This window comes from Zalophus californianus, chromosome 15, assembly GCF_009762305.2.
Source record: "Zalophus californianus isolate mZalCal1 chromosome 15, mZalCal1.pri.v2, whole genome shotgun sequence".
NCBI classification, from domain to species: domain Eukaryota; kingdom Metazoa; phylum Chordata; class Mammalia; order Carnivora; family Otariidae; genus Zalophus; species Zalophus californianus.
The window spans coordinates 9,143,639-9,159,645 of NC_045609.1; the positions used below are offsets into that span (position 1 = coordinate 9,143,639).

At 38.1% G+C, this 16,007-nt stretch overlaps 1 protein-coding gene across 2 annotated transcripts in view; it reads left to right on the top strand.

Annotated features, from left to right (window-relative positions):
* LOC118356334 (zinc finger protein 37A-like) overlaps positions 1–16,007 on the top strand; it is a 62,932-nt gene that overhangs the window by 12,891 nt on the left and 34,034 nt on the right. The window contains exon 5 of one of the 2 annotated variants that reach the window (XM_035724295.1): positions 9,219–13,695. The exons of the other annotated variant lie outside the window; for it this stretch is intronic. Within the exon in view, the coding sequence (XP_035580188.1) occupies positions 9,219–10,666 (1,448 nt within the window). The 3' untranslated portion in view covers positions 10,667–13,695. Of the gene's footprint in view, positions 1–9,218; positions 13,696–16,007 lie in introns of those variants that run through there. 2 annotated transcript variants of the gene reach the window in all.

The window sequence follows — 16,007 nt, forward strand, 5'->3', positions numbered from 1 at the left end:
TTTCATTCCCATTTCTCTGATGACTGATGATGTTGAGCATCTTGTCATATGTTTGTTGGCTATTTGGAACTTCTTCAGCAAAGTTAACTGTTCAGGTCTTTTGCCTGTATTCTTTTATTGGATCATTAGTCTTTTTCTACTGAATTATAGAAGTTTTAAAATAGATTCCAAATACGAATCTTTGGCAGATGTATGTATTGAAAATACCGTTTCTCAATTATGGCTTGTCTTTCCATTCTCTTGAGGACTTCTGATAACAGTTAAAAAGACTGTCCTTTCTCCTGCTGAATTGTGGTTTTATCTTTGTTATTTATCAGGTGACCGTATATTTGTGGTTTTATTTCTGGGCTTTCTGTTTTGTTCCTTTGGGTGATTTATCCATCTTCTTGATAATACCATTGTCTTTTATCTTTATAGTTTAATTATTTATAAGTCATGACATCTGGCAGTGTTAGCCTTCTAGCTTTGCTATTTTCTTCAAGGTTGCCTGGTGATAGCATGAATACAGAATGTTGCCAAGAACATTTTAATCTACAAAATATATTAAAATAATTTCTTTGTTTCCAGATATTATGGACAATGCTATGATACTATGAGCTTTTGCATTTAAATATAAATTTTAGAATCAGCTTGTCAGTTTTCACAAATGCACACACACACACCCATATGCCTATACCTACTGTTTTAGGGCTTTTATTGGGATTGCATTGATCATTTTGGAGAGAATTGACATCTAATGCTAGTGTATAGAAAAACAGTTGGTATTTGCACACTGGCCGTGTATCCTGCAACCTTGCTAAGTTTACTTATTTTGGTAGTTGTTTTATAGATTTCTGAAAAATATTTAGGTCAATAATTGTGTTCTCTATGAATAAAGACAAGTTTACTTCTCCTTCCTAATGTTTATACCTTTTTTCTTTTCTTTGCCTATTGTACTGGCTGAGAATGCCAGTAACATGTTGTACAGAAGAGGTGAAGGTGAACATCTTTGTCTTGTTCTTGACTTCAGAGAGAAACTATTGAGTATTTTAGAATTAATTTTGATTTTAACTGAAGGATTTCTATAAATATGCCTTATCATTTTGAGGAAGTTCTCTTCTATTCCTAGTTTCCTAAGAGGGTTTTTGTTTTTAAAGATTTACTTATTTATTTTAGAGAGACAGAACCAGCATGTGCGTGATGGGGAGAGGGAGAGAGAGAGTGTGTGAAGCAGCCTCCGCGCTGAGCAGGGAGCCCAATGTGGCTCGATCTTACAACCCTGAGATCACAACCTGAGCCAAATCCAAGAGTAAGATGCTTAACTGACTGTGCTACCTGCCCCCCCTTTTTTGAATCATGAATGAGTATTGGATTTTGTCAAATACTTTTTCTGCATGTATTGAGATAATCATGCTTTTTCATATTTATTCTGTTAATATGGTGAGTAATATATTGATTAATTTTCCAACGTTAAGCCAACCTGTTGTGTCTGAAATACATCCTCCATCATAATGTATTTTGCTCTTGTAATCACTGAATTTGGCTTTTCACTATTTTATGTAGGATTTTTCTGTGTGTGTGTGTTCATGAGAACTATTATCCTTAATTGTCCTTCACTGTAACGTTTTCAGGTTTGGTGTTGAAGACTGTACCACTTTCCTAAGATGAGTTGAGCAGTGCTTTATACTTTTCTATTCTATGGATGATATTATGTGAGATTATGTTATTTAACGTTTGATAGATTTCACTTGTGAAGCTTTTGGGGTCTGAAGTTATCTCTTGGTGGAGATTTTAAATTTCAGACTGTTAAATTTTTAGTTTATCTTTGGTAATTTTACCATAAATACAGCACACGAGGTTCCTGGAATAGAGAGCATGAATTAGTATTTGCTTAAAACTGAGTAACAACTTTGTGGCCCCAGTGTGCCTCAGTCTCTGACTCGGAGCAATGAGACAGAAACCAGGTGTTCCACACATACATACAAAGTTGGTATTTTGGGTGAAAAATACTGATAAAATGAATGTGGGTGTTTCTGTAGAAGAGAGAGGTAGCTGTCCCCCTACCCTTTTAAAAGGAGAGAGGAAAACCTTTCCTCCCTTGGGAAGGATTCTGAGTTCACACTCTAACCCTTTGGACTACGAGTACATTTCTTCAGGGGAGAAAGAAGACCCTTGTCTCCAGCCTTATACCCAGCATGTCACCAGGGCCCCCAGTTCCAATGCCCCCACTGAAATGTGAGTCTCTCTGGAGTCTGTCTCTATCTAATTAGTCATAAATTACTTTCCAAGCCTCATTCTTTTACCTTAAGCTCCAAGTTTTATTGAGATTTGCTCGAAAAGTCCTAGCTGTGCAGAAACAAAATTTATTTTCCCTACAGCCCCGCACAATCACTCATTTTATTTCTGACTTCTGGCCAGTTTTTCTGTGTGTGTGCCATTCCTTCATCATTTTGTTTTAGTCTTTAACCATCAAGGTCTGTCTTAGAAAGCTAGATGCTCTTCAGGTATTTCCATTCACTTTTTTTTTTTAACCTGGCCTGAGGCATCAAACCAGGGGCTGCAGTTTGTATTAGTATTTTGCCCTAACTTTGCCTTGACCTGCAAGAAAGAAGTCTGTGGCACATTCTGTTATCCATAGAGCTCTGGCCAGCCAGTTGAAGCTGACTTGAATGCCTTCCAGGCTGAGGCAGGGTCATGAAGCATTTCAGCTCAAGACAGGAACAGATTCTGTACCTCTTTCTAGCAGAATAACCACACTATAGGTAGTAAACCTGCTCCCAGAGGGCATATCTGAGGTCTGTTGCACCACCAGGTATTTCCTCAAATACTTGAATGTTTCTGATAACCACCCCTGTGTGGAGATCACACTTAGATTGCAAGTTAATGCCTTATTTTCACACATGCACACATGCAAGCACAGTCCCAGAGGGTACATGTGGAAATAATGATTTTGCAGTTGTTAGGCCCCCCAGCATGATTTCTCACTGTCTGGTAAGCTTTAGACTCCCCACCCCCAATGCCAGTCCAAATATTTGATTTTGTCCTCTTTTCAGAGGGACTGCCTGAAGGCAGTTCCAAACAGTCCCCTTTGTTCATGACACCATTTCACTTGCCCCCCCTTCTCTATGGTGTGCATGACACCTGGAGGTGTTCCACAGGGACAGTGTAGGAGCTGCTATTGATCAGAGCATCAAGCAGGGATGCTGAGAAGTGAGTTGCTTCTAAAATCATTTTTTTCTAGTTATCCTTCAGTTCTTGAGTTCTAATTTAATACAGAGAATTTCAGTTTCTTGAAATAAATTCAGTTGCTTGAAATTTGTTGATACTGTCTGTTTTCATAAATGTTCCATGCTCACTTGAAAAGAAGGTATAGTCTATAATTGTTTTGTATAATGTTCTACAATGGTATTTTTTCAGGTCTTCTGTATTCTGATTGTCTTTTGTCTGCTGTTCTGTCAGATACTAAGACGTTTTAAAATCTCCAACTGTGATATTTCTTGAAGCTGTATTAGTAGGCAGACAGAAATTGCGGATTGTTACATCTTACTTTTTAATGGACTCTTCAACCATTATGCAGTGCCTGTCTCCATATATGCAGTGATACTTTTGCCTCTAAGTCTGATTCTGGTGTTAGTGTTGCCATACCAGCTTTCTTTTCCATCCTTTACTGTCAGCCTCACCATGTTCTTATATTTAAAGTGTGTCTCTTATAAACTGAAAGCAGTAGTTGTTTGTTAAATCTAGTCTGACACTTAAAATTTTTTATTTATATTACTTAGTCCATTTATGTTTACTGGTATAATTGGACTTAAGCCTACAGTCTTGCTGTTTCTTTTCTTTATGTACCATGTCTTCTTTCTTCTCTTATTCCTCATTTCACAACTCCTTTTGGATTTAAAAAAATTTTTTTTAAACTTAATTCAATGCTTTATTTTTTTATTTTTTTTAAGATTTTATTTATTTACTGGAGAGAGAGAGAGCACAGTCAGGGGGAGCGGCAGGCAGAGGGGGAAGCAGGCTCCCCGCTGAGCAAGGAGCCTGATGTGGGACTCGATCCCAGGACCCTGGGATCATGACCTGAGCTGAAGGCAGACGCTTAACCAACTGAGCCACCCAGGTGTCCCTCCTTTTGGATTTTTAAATTTTTATATTCTTTTGCCTCTATTAGCTTTTAGTTATATATTCTTTCAGAAAATTACTAGTTTTTTGGAGGTTACACTATATGTAACAATATGTAAGTGTGGACGTCAGCAGTGTGAAGATGTTCAAAGTCATGGGAACTATATGAGATCTTCTTGCTCATGGGTATAAATAAAGGAGAGACATCGTCTCATGGCTGAATCCTGGGGCACCATGAGGTTTAGAGGTTTAGAAGTGATAAAGATGAAGATTGAGCAGTGGGGACTATAGGAGGAATCTGTGAGGATGGACTAAAGTTGAGAGAATATGATATTCTGGAGGCCAAGAGAAGTATGTATTTCAAGGAGAAGTAAATGAAACGACAGATGTTGACGGGGATGTGGAGAAAGAGGAACCCTCCTACACTGTTGGTGGGAATTCAAGCTGGTGCAACCACTCTGGAAAACAGTATGGAGGTTCCTCAAAAAGTTGAAAATAGAGCTACCATACGATCCAGCAATTGCACTACTGGGTATTTACCACAAAGATACAAATGTAGGGATCCGAAGGGGTACATGCACCCCAGTGTTTATAGCAGCAATGTCCACAATAGCCAAACTGTGGAAAGGGCCAAGATGTCCATCGACAGATGAATGGATAAAGAAGAGGTGGTATATATACACAATGGAATATTATGCAGCCATCAAAAGGAATGAGATTTTGCCATTTGCAACGACGTGGATGGAACCGGAGGGTGTTATGCTGAGTGAAATAAGTCAATCAGAGAAAGACATGTATCATATGACCTCACTGATATGAGGAGTTCTTAATCTCAGGAAACAAACTGAGGGTTGCTGGAGTGGTGGTGGGTGGGAGGGAGGGGGTGGCTGGGTGATAGACATGGGTGAGGGTATGTGCTATGGGGAGCGCTGTGAATTGTGCAATACCGTTGAATCACAGATCTGTACCTCAAACAAATAATGCAATACATGTTAAGAAAAAAAAGAAGAAGATAGCAGGAGGGGAAGAATGAAGGGGGGTAAATCGGAGGGGGAGAAGAACCATAAGAGATGATGGACTCTGAAAAACAAACTGAGGGTTCTAGAGGGGAGGGGGTGGGGGGATGGGGTTAGCCTGGTGATGGGTATTAAAGAGGGCATGTTCTGCGTGGAGCACTGGGTATTATGCAGAAACAATGAATCATGGAACACTACATCAAAAACTAATGATGTAATGTATATGGTGATTAACATAACACAAAATTTAAAGAGAAAAATACAAGGAGAAGTAAATGGAACTCAGGTTTGAAGATGGAAACAAAGTTGGCATTTTAACCTTGACTTCTTAGGAACAGGAATACAAGAAGAACTAACAGATGCAAATCAAACATCACTTTTGAAAGAACAAGCAGAAAGTTTAACTCTCAACAGCAAAACAAGGGGAAGGGGTTGCCAATAGCTGTGAAATACCAGGTAGAGGTGTGTGCTGAGCTGAAGATTTCAGAGCTGCTCCTTTTGAAGGTGGAACCTGAAATTGTCAAACCTAATCTTGTAGAACAGCAGGAAGGACTTTCAGGATGGTGCTAGATCTCTGTGCTGGGTTTCTTCATGAGAAACAAAGGGGTGGGGTAGAATGAGGACTCACAGGCACAAGCTGTGTTGGAAAGCTGCAGTCCATCTGTGAAGTAGTAGAAAATGAAAAAGACTTTATACTTGAAAAAACTAAAAAGACTTCATTCAGTTGAAGAATAGTAAAGACTGAGGAGAGCATGCAGTGCCCTTGTTAGGAAATATTCCTGCCAGTTTGGAATACGGTTCTCAGTTCACCCCCATGGGAAAGCTGGATCAGGAAATAGCTGGGTCAGGAAAAACCCATCTCCTTCAGTGCTCAGGAATTAAAAACAAAACAAAACAAAACAACAGCCATCACAAGATATATGCAAAGTTATTACAAGAAACAGGAGAAGACAGGACAAGCAAGTGGTAATTCACCTGAAAAATGTCATGCAATGCCTAAATATTATTCCTAGTTTTTAATATAAATTAACAATGAAATAATGGCTTTGGGTGTGCAAGAGCATAAAATAGGCAAATAAGAGGTTCCGAAAGAGATAGTAAGTCCGCAGGAAGATGTATTATGAGCTATGTTATATCACAGGAAATAATTGGAAAAAAAATAAAATCACTGCAGTAATCAAAACACAATTTGAAAAAACAGGTAGAAAAAATAATGCTGAAAGTATAGTAGGAAATATAGAGGTTATAAATGAGAAACCAAAACAACAAAGGGTATGGAAATAGTACCTGACATCAAGTAATGGCTTCTTGTTTTCATTACATATGTTTTATAATTTTTATCCCAAATTTCCTTTGCCAAGACAAGCTCATTGAATACTTCAGCTCAGTTCTCCTTCCGTGTCTGTCCATCAAGAAATTAATTCCTGGTCCTATAATTAGATAATTGTATTTTAGGAGACTTCTCTCCACACACCCCGCCCCCAGGATTTTGATCTTCCCAAGAGAAAGATCTTGGTTTCACTCTTTAATAATCCAGAATTGCACATTATTAACGATTTTGCTTGACCATGGAGTCACATAGAGCCAGATTTTCATAATAATTCAGAAAGTCATTACCATAAACTCTTTGTAAACATATATGCCAGGTCATCAGGCATTAGATTCTGATTTGTCAGGTATACATTGATATAGAGACTGAAAAATCATGCCTGTGTTACCATTCTTGTTTCTTCTGAACAGCATGTAGTAACACATGCTCATTTTAAAAGTTATCATGGAATATGAAAGCCAACTCCATGTCATCCTCCTCATACACACACACATCAAGTCCTAAGAGGAATAGGACACTTTTGATGGGGTTTATATAGATTTGTTAATAACATTTAAATATTTATTTTCATAATAAAACTAACATTTATTATTAATATCATAAATATATTATTCTATACATGCTTTTTTTGATCTTTCAGTAGCATTTTACCATATTTGCTGGTTTTTACAGAAGTATTTTTAAACGTACAGACATTAAACCACTAAATCTTTCAGTATGATGCCTAAAAGCTTGTGTTTGGTAAAGCTCTCCAATTAATTCTGATAAAAACCATTTGTTAAATACCACTGACTTAATATCTATTCAAAGTGTTGAAAGAAAATCATAGGTAGAGTTATGACTGCCAGAAACATAGTTGAATGAAAATCAGAGCTGTGTGAAATATTTAAAAATTCAGCATTTAACAAAGATGTTGTTATAGCAGCGTAGCTCATGTTTGTGTTAAAGTAAATGATACAAACAGGCTTTTTTTTTTTTTTAACTTTTTATTTTAATCACCCAGTGCTCATCACGACAATGTGCTACTTAATCCCCATCATCTGTTTCATCCATTCCCTCCACCTCCCTTCTGGTAACCATCTGTTTGTTCTCTATAGTTAAGAGTCTGTTTCTTGGTTTCTCTCTTTCTTTCTTTTTCCCTTTGCTCATTTGTTTTGCTTCTTAAATTCCACATATGAGTGAAATCATATGGTATTTGTCTTTCTCTGACTGGCTTATTTCACTTAGCATTATATTCTCTAGCTCCATCCATGCCCTGGTAAATGGCAAGATTTCATTCTTTTTTATGGCTGGGTAATATTGCAGTGTGTGTGTGTGTGTGTACACCACATCTTCTTTATCCATTTGTCAATTGATGGACACTTGGGCTGCCATCATAATTTCACTATTGTAAATAATGCTGTTATAAATACAGGAGTACATGTATCTCTTGAATTAGTGTGCTTGTATTCTTTGGGTAAATACTCAGTGGTGCAGTTGCTGGATCATAGGGTAGCTCTATTTTTAACTTTTTGAAGATCCTCCATATTGTTTTACACTGTAGCTACACCAGTTTGCATTCCCACCAACAGTACATGAGGGTTCCTTTTTCTCCGCATCCTTGCCAACATCTATTGTTTCCTGTGTTGTTGATTTTAGCCATTCTAACAGGTGTGAGGTGATACCTCATTGTGGTTTTGATTTGCATTTCCCTGATGAGTGATGTTGAGTATCTTTTCATGTGTCTGTTGGCCATCTATCTATATGTTTTCTTTGGAGAAATGTTTGTTCATGTTTTAGGCCTTTCATTTTTTTTTTCTTTTTAGCAAATGAAGCTGAAAGTGATGGGGAGATTTGGGAAGGCAACTTTTAAAAAACATTATTGGACTGTAAACTAAGAGAATGAAAGAATTTGAGTATAAGGTTATGGATGAGAATGAACAATTTATGGGGACAAACAGCTGGGCTTACAAGAATAAAATATATTCATTCTAGATTTGTAAATTGATGGCTTGGTTCTAATCTGAATCCAGATATAATGATATGTTTGGTTCATTGTGATACCTTTAAAAAAATATTGTCAGTTCTTAGGTTATTGGACTCAGTAGTATTAGTATTGGCATTCTATGGAATTGTATGATACATTATTAGAAATATAGTATTATAGCTAGCAGAGGAGTAAAGACAGATATGCATAATCAAAAAATATTAAGGTACAGGTAAATGAAAGTTCCAGGATTAGGTTTAGAGTTGTAGGTTTTCATGTTATGGGAGATATAAAAGCATTTATATATATATGTATGCAGGATTGAAGACTAATGTTAAATGAAGTGAGATTTGGTTGGGAGAAAGCCAGAAAACATTGCAAGAGGGTTTGATGGCCAGGAGAAGTCCACACTGTTGAACAACTCTGATGGAATAAAGGGAAAATACCATAAATCAAAAGAGCTGTAAATTGATCCTGTGGCAAGAAAGACTTTTTACCACTCATTGTTTTTGCTATTTTGTTGTGTGTTTTTATTCCCGGTGCATCAGAGCTAGAAACAGAATTAGAGATATTAGGGATAGGGTTATCGTACTGTTTCCTTTTGAATTAGAGGTCTTAGAAGTTTGATTTGTTGTTATTGTGTGGAATGGAAAAGAGAGATGAGACTGGAAGTGTGTATACTGTTGTTATAATTGAGACATGAGGAGATAATGAACTAAGCTTGTCCACTCCCCGAAACCTAATTAATTCTGTTTCTCCTAAATATACTTGTCAACTAATCTTCCTTGTTACTCTATTTATATTTCAGAATTAATTAATAACAGTAGAAACTATTCAAGAAAGAAGTTCAATGAGTTTAACAAAGGTAGAAATGGGCTCCGTAATGATAAATATGAAAGAATTCATTCTGAAGAGAAACCTTATGAATATAATAAAAATGGCTTCCACCGTAATGACGACTTTGTTCACCATCAGAAAATTCAAATTTTGGAGCAACCTTTTGAATACAGTGAATGTAGGAAAGCTTTCCATGAGAATTCACTCTTTGTTGTACATAAGAAAGCTTACACAGGGAAGAATACCTGTGAATACACTGAATATGGGAAGATCTTCTGTGATATGTCATCTCTTATTGCTCATCAGAGAACACATCCAAGAGAGAATCACTGTGAATTTAATGAATATGGAGAAAACTTCTTTGAGGAATCCATTCTCTTTGAGCATCAGAGTGTTCAGCCTTTCAGCCAGAAGTCAAACCTCATTCCAATTCAGAGAACCCACTCAATTGACAATATACTTGAATATAATGAATGTGGAACATTTTTTAGTGAAAAGTTAGTCTTTGGTGTACAGCAGAGAACACACACAGGAGAAAAACCTTATGAATGTCATGAATGTGGAAAAACCTTCAACCAGAAGTCAGCCCACACAAGACATCAGAGAACACACACGGGGCAAAAATCTTGTGAATGTCATGAATGTGGGAAAACTTTCTACAAGAATTCAGACCTCATTAAACACCAGAGAATTCACACAGGGGAGAAACCTTTTGAATGTCAGGAATGTGGGAAATCCTTCAGTGAAAAGTCTACCCTCACTCAACATCGGAGAACACACACAGGGGAGAAACCATATGAGTGTTGTGAATGTGGGAAAGCCTTCTCATTTAAGTCCGTCCTTACTGTACATCAAAAAACACACACAGGGGAGAAGCCCTATGAATGTTATGAATGTAGGAAGGCCTTTCTCAGAAAATCAGACCTCATTAAACATCAAAGAACTCACACAGGGGAAAAACCTTATGAATGTCATGAATGTGGGAAATCCTTCTCTGAGAAGTCAACTCTTACCAAACATCTGAGAACTCACACAGGTGAGAAACCCTATGAATGTATTGAATGTGGAAAATTTTTCTGCTACTACTCGGGTTTCACAGAACATCAGAGAAGACACACAGGGGAGAAACCTTTTGGATGTAATGAATGTGGGAAAAATTTCCGTCAGAAATCAGCCCTAATTGTTCATCAGAGAACTCACATAAGACAGAAACCTTATGAATGTAATGAATGTGGAAAATCATTCTGTGTAAAGTCAAAACTCATTGCACATCATAGAACACACACGGGGGAAAAACCCTATGAATGTAATGTTTGTGGAAAATCATTCTATGTGAAGTCTAAACTCACGGTACATCAACGAACACATTTGGGGAGAAACCCTATAAATGTAATAAATGAGGGAAATCACTCTGGGTGAAGTCAAGAGTTTATAGAAAAAGAACAAAAATGGGGAGAAAAATCCATTGGTAACAATGATTGTGAGAACATCTTTGGTCTAAAGTCAGTTCTCACAATATAGCAGAGAACTTCAGAGGGGAGAGAATGATATGAAGCTGTGGAATATAGAAAACTTCTGTGCTGGGATTGGACCCATACTCAGTGGAGAAAACCTATTGGTGAATGAATATAGGGAACCTTTTGCCCAAAGCCACACCTCACTAAACATCAAAGAAAACAAATAAGTTAGAAATATCTATCAGCATTTGTAGGGTAGAGAAGACTTTATCCACAGGCCTTAGAAAATGCACAAATTATAGGAAACTCTAGGAAAGCATTTAGTCTGAGGTGATGACTTGTGTGAAGTGCTTGAAGTAGTATCTGGTCGATGTTGGAAATCACTAGAGAAAATATTTTCAATATGTGGAAGCTTTAAGTTAAATCTAAGCTTATACATCAGAGGTTTTGAAGGGTTTCTAGCAATTTAGGAAATGTGGAGAACGTTTTCATTTAGAAATAGTGTTTTCTTTTTGTAAAGATACACTTTGGCCCCTTGCCAGTCCGTTGTTCCCCTCTGTTTAAGGTATTAGATGTGAAAACACACCACACTGGGAGCACAGTTGTAAGCACGTCAGAGGTTTATTGCTCAGGCATATGCAGAAAAAGAGAAGATTTTTAGCAAGAGGACCCACCAACAGGACTTTCTGATGTCCAGGTAAAAGAGAGACGTTTTGGATCTGGTGACACATGTAGGAGTAGCTTGCCAGCAGGATGTTTTAGTAATTCTGTGATAGACTGATTTTGAGTGGCTCATCCTGGAATAGTGGATCCAAGGGGAAAGGTGAGTTGCTATGCATGCAACATAGTGAATGTAGGAAAAGTGAGTGTGGAGCATAGGTGGTTTCTTTCCTGCCAAGTGTCATCCTGTTGTGAGTGACTTACTGTACCCAACTCTATTTCTCCACGTACTTAACACCTTTCATATGTGATGTAACAATTTCAAAAAAACATTTAGGGCGCCTGGGTGGCTCAGTTGGTTAAGCGACTGCCTTTGGCTCAGGTCATGATCCTGGAGTCCCAGGATCGAGTCCCACATTGGGCTCCCTGCTCGGCAGGGAGTCTGCTTCTCCCTCTGACCCTCCCCCCTCATGCTCTCTCTCTCTTTCTCTCTCTCAAATAAATAAAATCTTAAAAAAAATTTTATATATGAAAATGCATTCTTAAATATAGAGCTTTAAAAAAGCACAAGTAGATAATACTACCAGGTAGGTTATAGTAGCTTATAGCAGATCAGTGTACTAACTGAGAACAGCTAGAAAAATATCACAAAAAGCATCTATTTGAATGCAGCCTATTGCTGCAGAAGCAAAGAGGACTAGAGGTAACATGCAGGAGAGGAGTGAATCCTAGAAAGTACACGGGCAGAATGCAGCTGTTTTACCTGGGAGCACTTGCCAGTTCTGGCCACAGGGAGGAGCCTGAGTATTGAGCGTGGCTCAGGTGGAGGCTGGAACTCTTCCGTAGGAGGGCAGAGACCAGAGCCAGCAGAACTTCTGGCCATCAAGGCTGGAGTGAAAAATTCTTAAACATTAGAGGTCAGACACATGACAGTTTTTGAAGAAATTTTTAGAAGACTGACTCAGCACAGAGCAGGAGCCTGAAAAGCAAAGCTGAAAGTAGATTTTTTTTTTCCAGTACTAAGAAAAAAATGATCAGAATTTGGGAACTGCCAGTAGGATGGGCCCTTGCTGAGCACAGCATGCTATCAGTAAAAGCAAGATCATATCAGAGGTAGAGTGTACCTTACTGCAATTGCAAACGATACCTGGTATTTAAAAAAAAAAAAAAAAAAAAAAACAGAAACCTGCCCAGGAAGAAAACTTTTAAGAACAGATGGCTTCACTGTAGTTACTCCAAATATTTAAGTAGGAAATGATACCAAGCTTTTATGAACTTTTCCAGAGAAAGGAAGATGGAACTTTTCTAATTCATTTTGTGAGCTCAGTATAACCTTGATACCAAAACCTGTAAAAGACATTTCAGGAAAGTAAAGTTACCAGTATTTTATTAATTAAGGTGCGTAATCCTAAATTTAAAAAAATCCAGTCATACCCATGGACCAAGTAATGTTTATTAGAGGAGCCAAGGGATTTAACATTTAAAATGAAATCAGTTTGGCCAGTTCTTCCTCTCACATTCTCCTTTCTCCCTTGTGCTTTCTGTATTTCTCTCTTGCCTTCCCTTCCTAGAGTGGACGTCAGAACAGGCCTGCATTGGCAGATGAGAAAGGTATTGTGGTGAGGTGCACACCTGGATCAGAAGTGTTGAGGGCAGCTGGAAGAGACGATCAGCATGGCTGAAATCTTTAACATTGAGCAAATAAAATGTATTGAGGATGATGAGAGCCCAGACTAGAGAAGGCTTTCATAAAAATGGAGAAGGGGAAAGTTAGAAAACCCCAGAGTGTTGGATCGAAATAGATAACTTCTATGTAACTATGTAACTGTGTGTGTGTGTGTGTGTGTGTGTGTGTGTGTTTTATGGATCTATCTGCTGAGAGGGCCTGCATACAGTGATACCCCAGAAGCAGTGAGCACAGTTTACTAATTTCTTTACCAAGTGCCAGTTCACTAATTTCTAAATGCTGTCCTCCACCAAAAAAGAGACCAAGTCTCTGGAGTGATGGCAGATTCCAGGTCAGAGATAGGAAGAAGTATAAGATGAAGCTGAATCATCTTACCTACAAGACAGAAAATGTTCAAAGACTCTTGGAGACAAAAGAACCATCTTGGACAGGTTCCACTGGCCAAACTTGAGACAGTTCGGACAACAAAATAATGATAGCATCAGAATACAAGAGACTTAATAAAATGTGAATCCATTAATTTATAGTGATATGAATAAATGAGTAAATTTATGGAGGAGAAGGGAAAACTTTTTTTTTAAAGGTTTTTATTTATTTGACAGAGACACAGCTAGAGAGGGAACACAAGCAGGGGGAGTGAGAGAGGGAGAAGCAGGCTTCCTGCCAAGCAGGGAGCCCGATGGGCTCGATCCCAGGACCCCAGGATCATGACCTGAGCTGAAGGCAACGCTTAACGACTGAACCACCCAGGTGCCCCGGGAAAACTTTTCTTTAGAGAAGATGCCAATTAATGTAGGGAGAATAATGGAAATAGGAAAACACCATGGCAGCCATCAGAGTGGTGGTTGATTTAGGTGGTAGTTGCCAACATAGGCTAGAGTTCGTGGGTAGAGGTTTGATGAAGAATATATTAACATAATCTTCAGATATTTCCCCACAAAATACTAATCAGCTGCAAAGGTGAAAGTGGTGATTTTATGATTAAACCCGGCAGACACCAACATGATGAGGTGATCACCTCACCATTGGAGTGGGACAGGTCAACATGATGTGTCCCCTGATGGGATGCCCTGAGAAGAGCCAGCATCATCTGTGTGGTATTTTTGCCAAGAAACATGACCTGTGTTTGCTTAGGAGGAGATATCAGGTGAACCCATTTGAAAGGTTGTTTTACTGAATGCAAAGCCTATTGTCTTTAAAAATGTGAAGGACATGAAAACTCCAGATTGGAGGGGACTGATCTATTTTAAAGATTTATTTATTTATTTTAGAGAGTGAGTGTTCGCGTGAGTAGGGGGAGGGGCAAAGGGAAAGAATCTTCAAGCAGACTTCCTGCTGAGTGGGGAGCCCTATGTGGCGCTTGATCTCATGACCCTGAGATCATGACCTGAGCCAAAACCAAGAGTTGGACTCTCAACCGACAGAGCCACCCAGGTACTCCGAGACTGGAGATATTTTAAAATAACAAAAAGGAAGACTAGACTTTGTTAGAACAGTTGGCAAAATAATATCAGTGTTTATCTCCTGACTTGGATGATTGTTGGGTGCCTTTGTGGAAGATACACCCTGGAGTAGGTAGGGGTAATGGAGCCTCATGTCTGCAGCTTATTTTCAGATGCTTTAGAGAAAGTCTAGTAATTTGTGTGTGTGAGTGCAAGTATGCGAGGGACAGATGTAGGAGGCGCAGTGCAGTTAGGGGAATCGGAGTGAGGGGGATATGGGAGTCTTTTTGGTATTAAGCTTGTGACTTTTGTAAGTGTGAAATTATTTCAGAATAAATATTTAAAAGTTCAAGTTAATTGACATAACCTACCACATCAGTGGAAAAAGCAAGTAACGCCACTTGATTATTTCAATATATGCAGAAAACATTTGATAAAACTTTACACCCATTTGTGGTTAAAAAAACAGCAAAACTAGGAATGGAAGGAAAGCTCGTCAAAAACAAGGAAACCAACATACAGCAAACATCATACCAAGTAGACAAATACTGAGATATCTTTTCCTGATATGAATGAGATAAGAATGCTTATTACCGCTTCTGTTTAACATAGGACTGAAGCTCTAGCTTATCAGTAAGACAAAAAGGAAAAAGAAGTATAAGGCATAAAACTGAGGAGACTGAAGCACAACTCATTATTGGTAGGTGGTATCATTGCATAGAAATGTGAAAAAAATCTATGGAGACGTTATTAGAAGTAAGTGATTAAACAAACTCACTGTACAAAAATTGTTTCTATATATAAACTACAAATAGAAAATAAGTGATACCAGGGAAGTTTTATCCACCCAGGATAGGGTAGCAGAGACCAGATTTACCTGCCTGCCTAAAAACACGGGGAAAAGGGAAACATAAAATCTAGGAAATAATTGTTTTCATGTCAGTGGGCATTAGGCAGTGATCCCTGTGGGTGGATAGGTTCACTACATTGTGGTGATGCTTATACAGGTGTATTAAATTATATCAAGATGTACACTTTAACTACTGTTACATTGCTGTTAGGTTTACAATAGTCCTAAAACAGTAAGTTCTAGAAATCCAAAAACTTCATTGCCAAATTAAGGGATGTTAAAGACCAAAATAAATGGAAGGATATACTCACTGTGTTGATGACTTTGAAGACTCATTCCCCCCACTCCCCAAACTGGATGGTAGATTCAGTGCAACCCTAAAACCATCTAGCAGCTAATTAGAAATTAGCAAGTCTGAATTTAAAATATATATGCAGATGCAATGACTAACCATATCTAAGGACAACCTGAAAATAGAAAAATAAATCTACAGGACTTAGAGTGCTGGATATCAAGACAGTGGTATAGGCAGAAGCATAAACAATGTCCAGAAACAGTCCCCGATATATTAATCTATGACAAAGGTGACAGTGTAATATTGTGGTAAAAAGATGGCATTTTTGATAAATGGTGCTGGGTTAATTGGCTCTCTGTATGTGTAAGA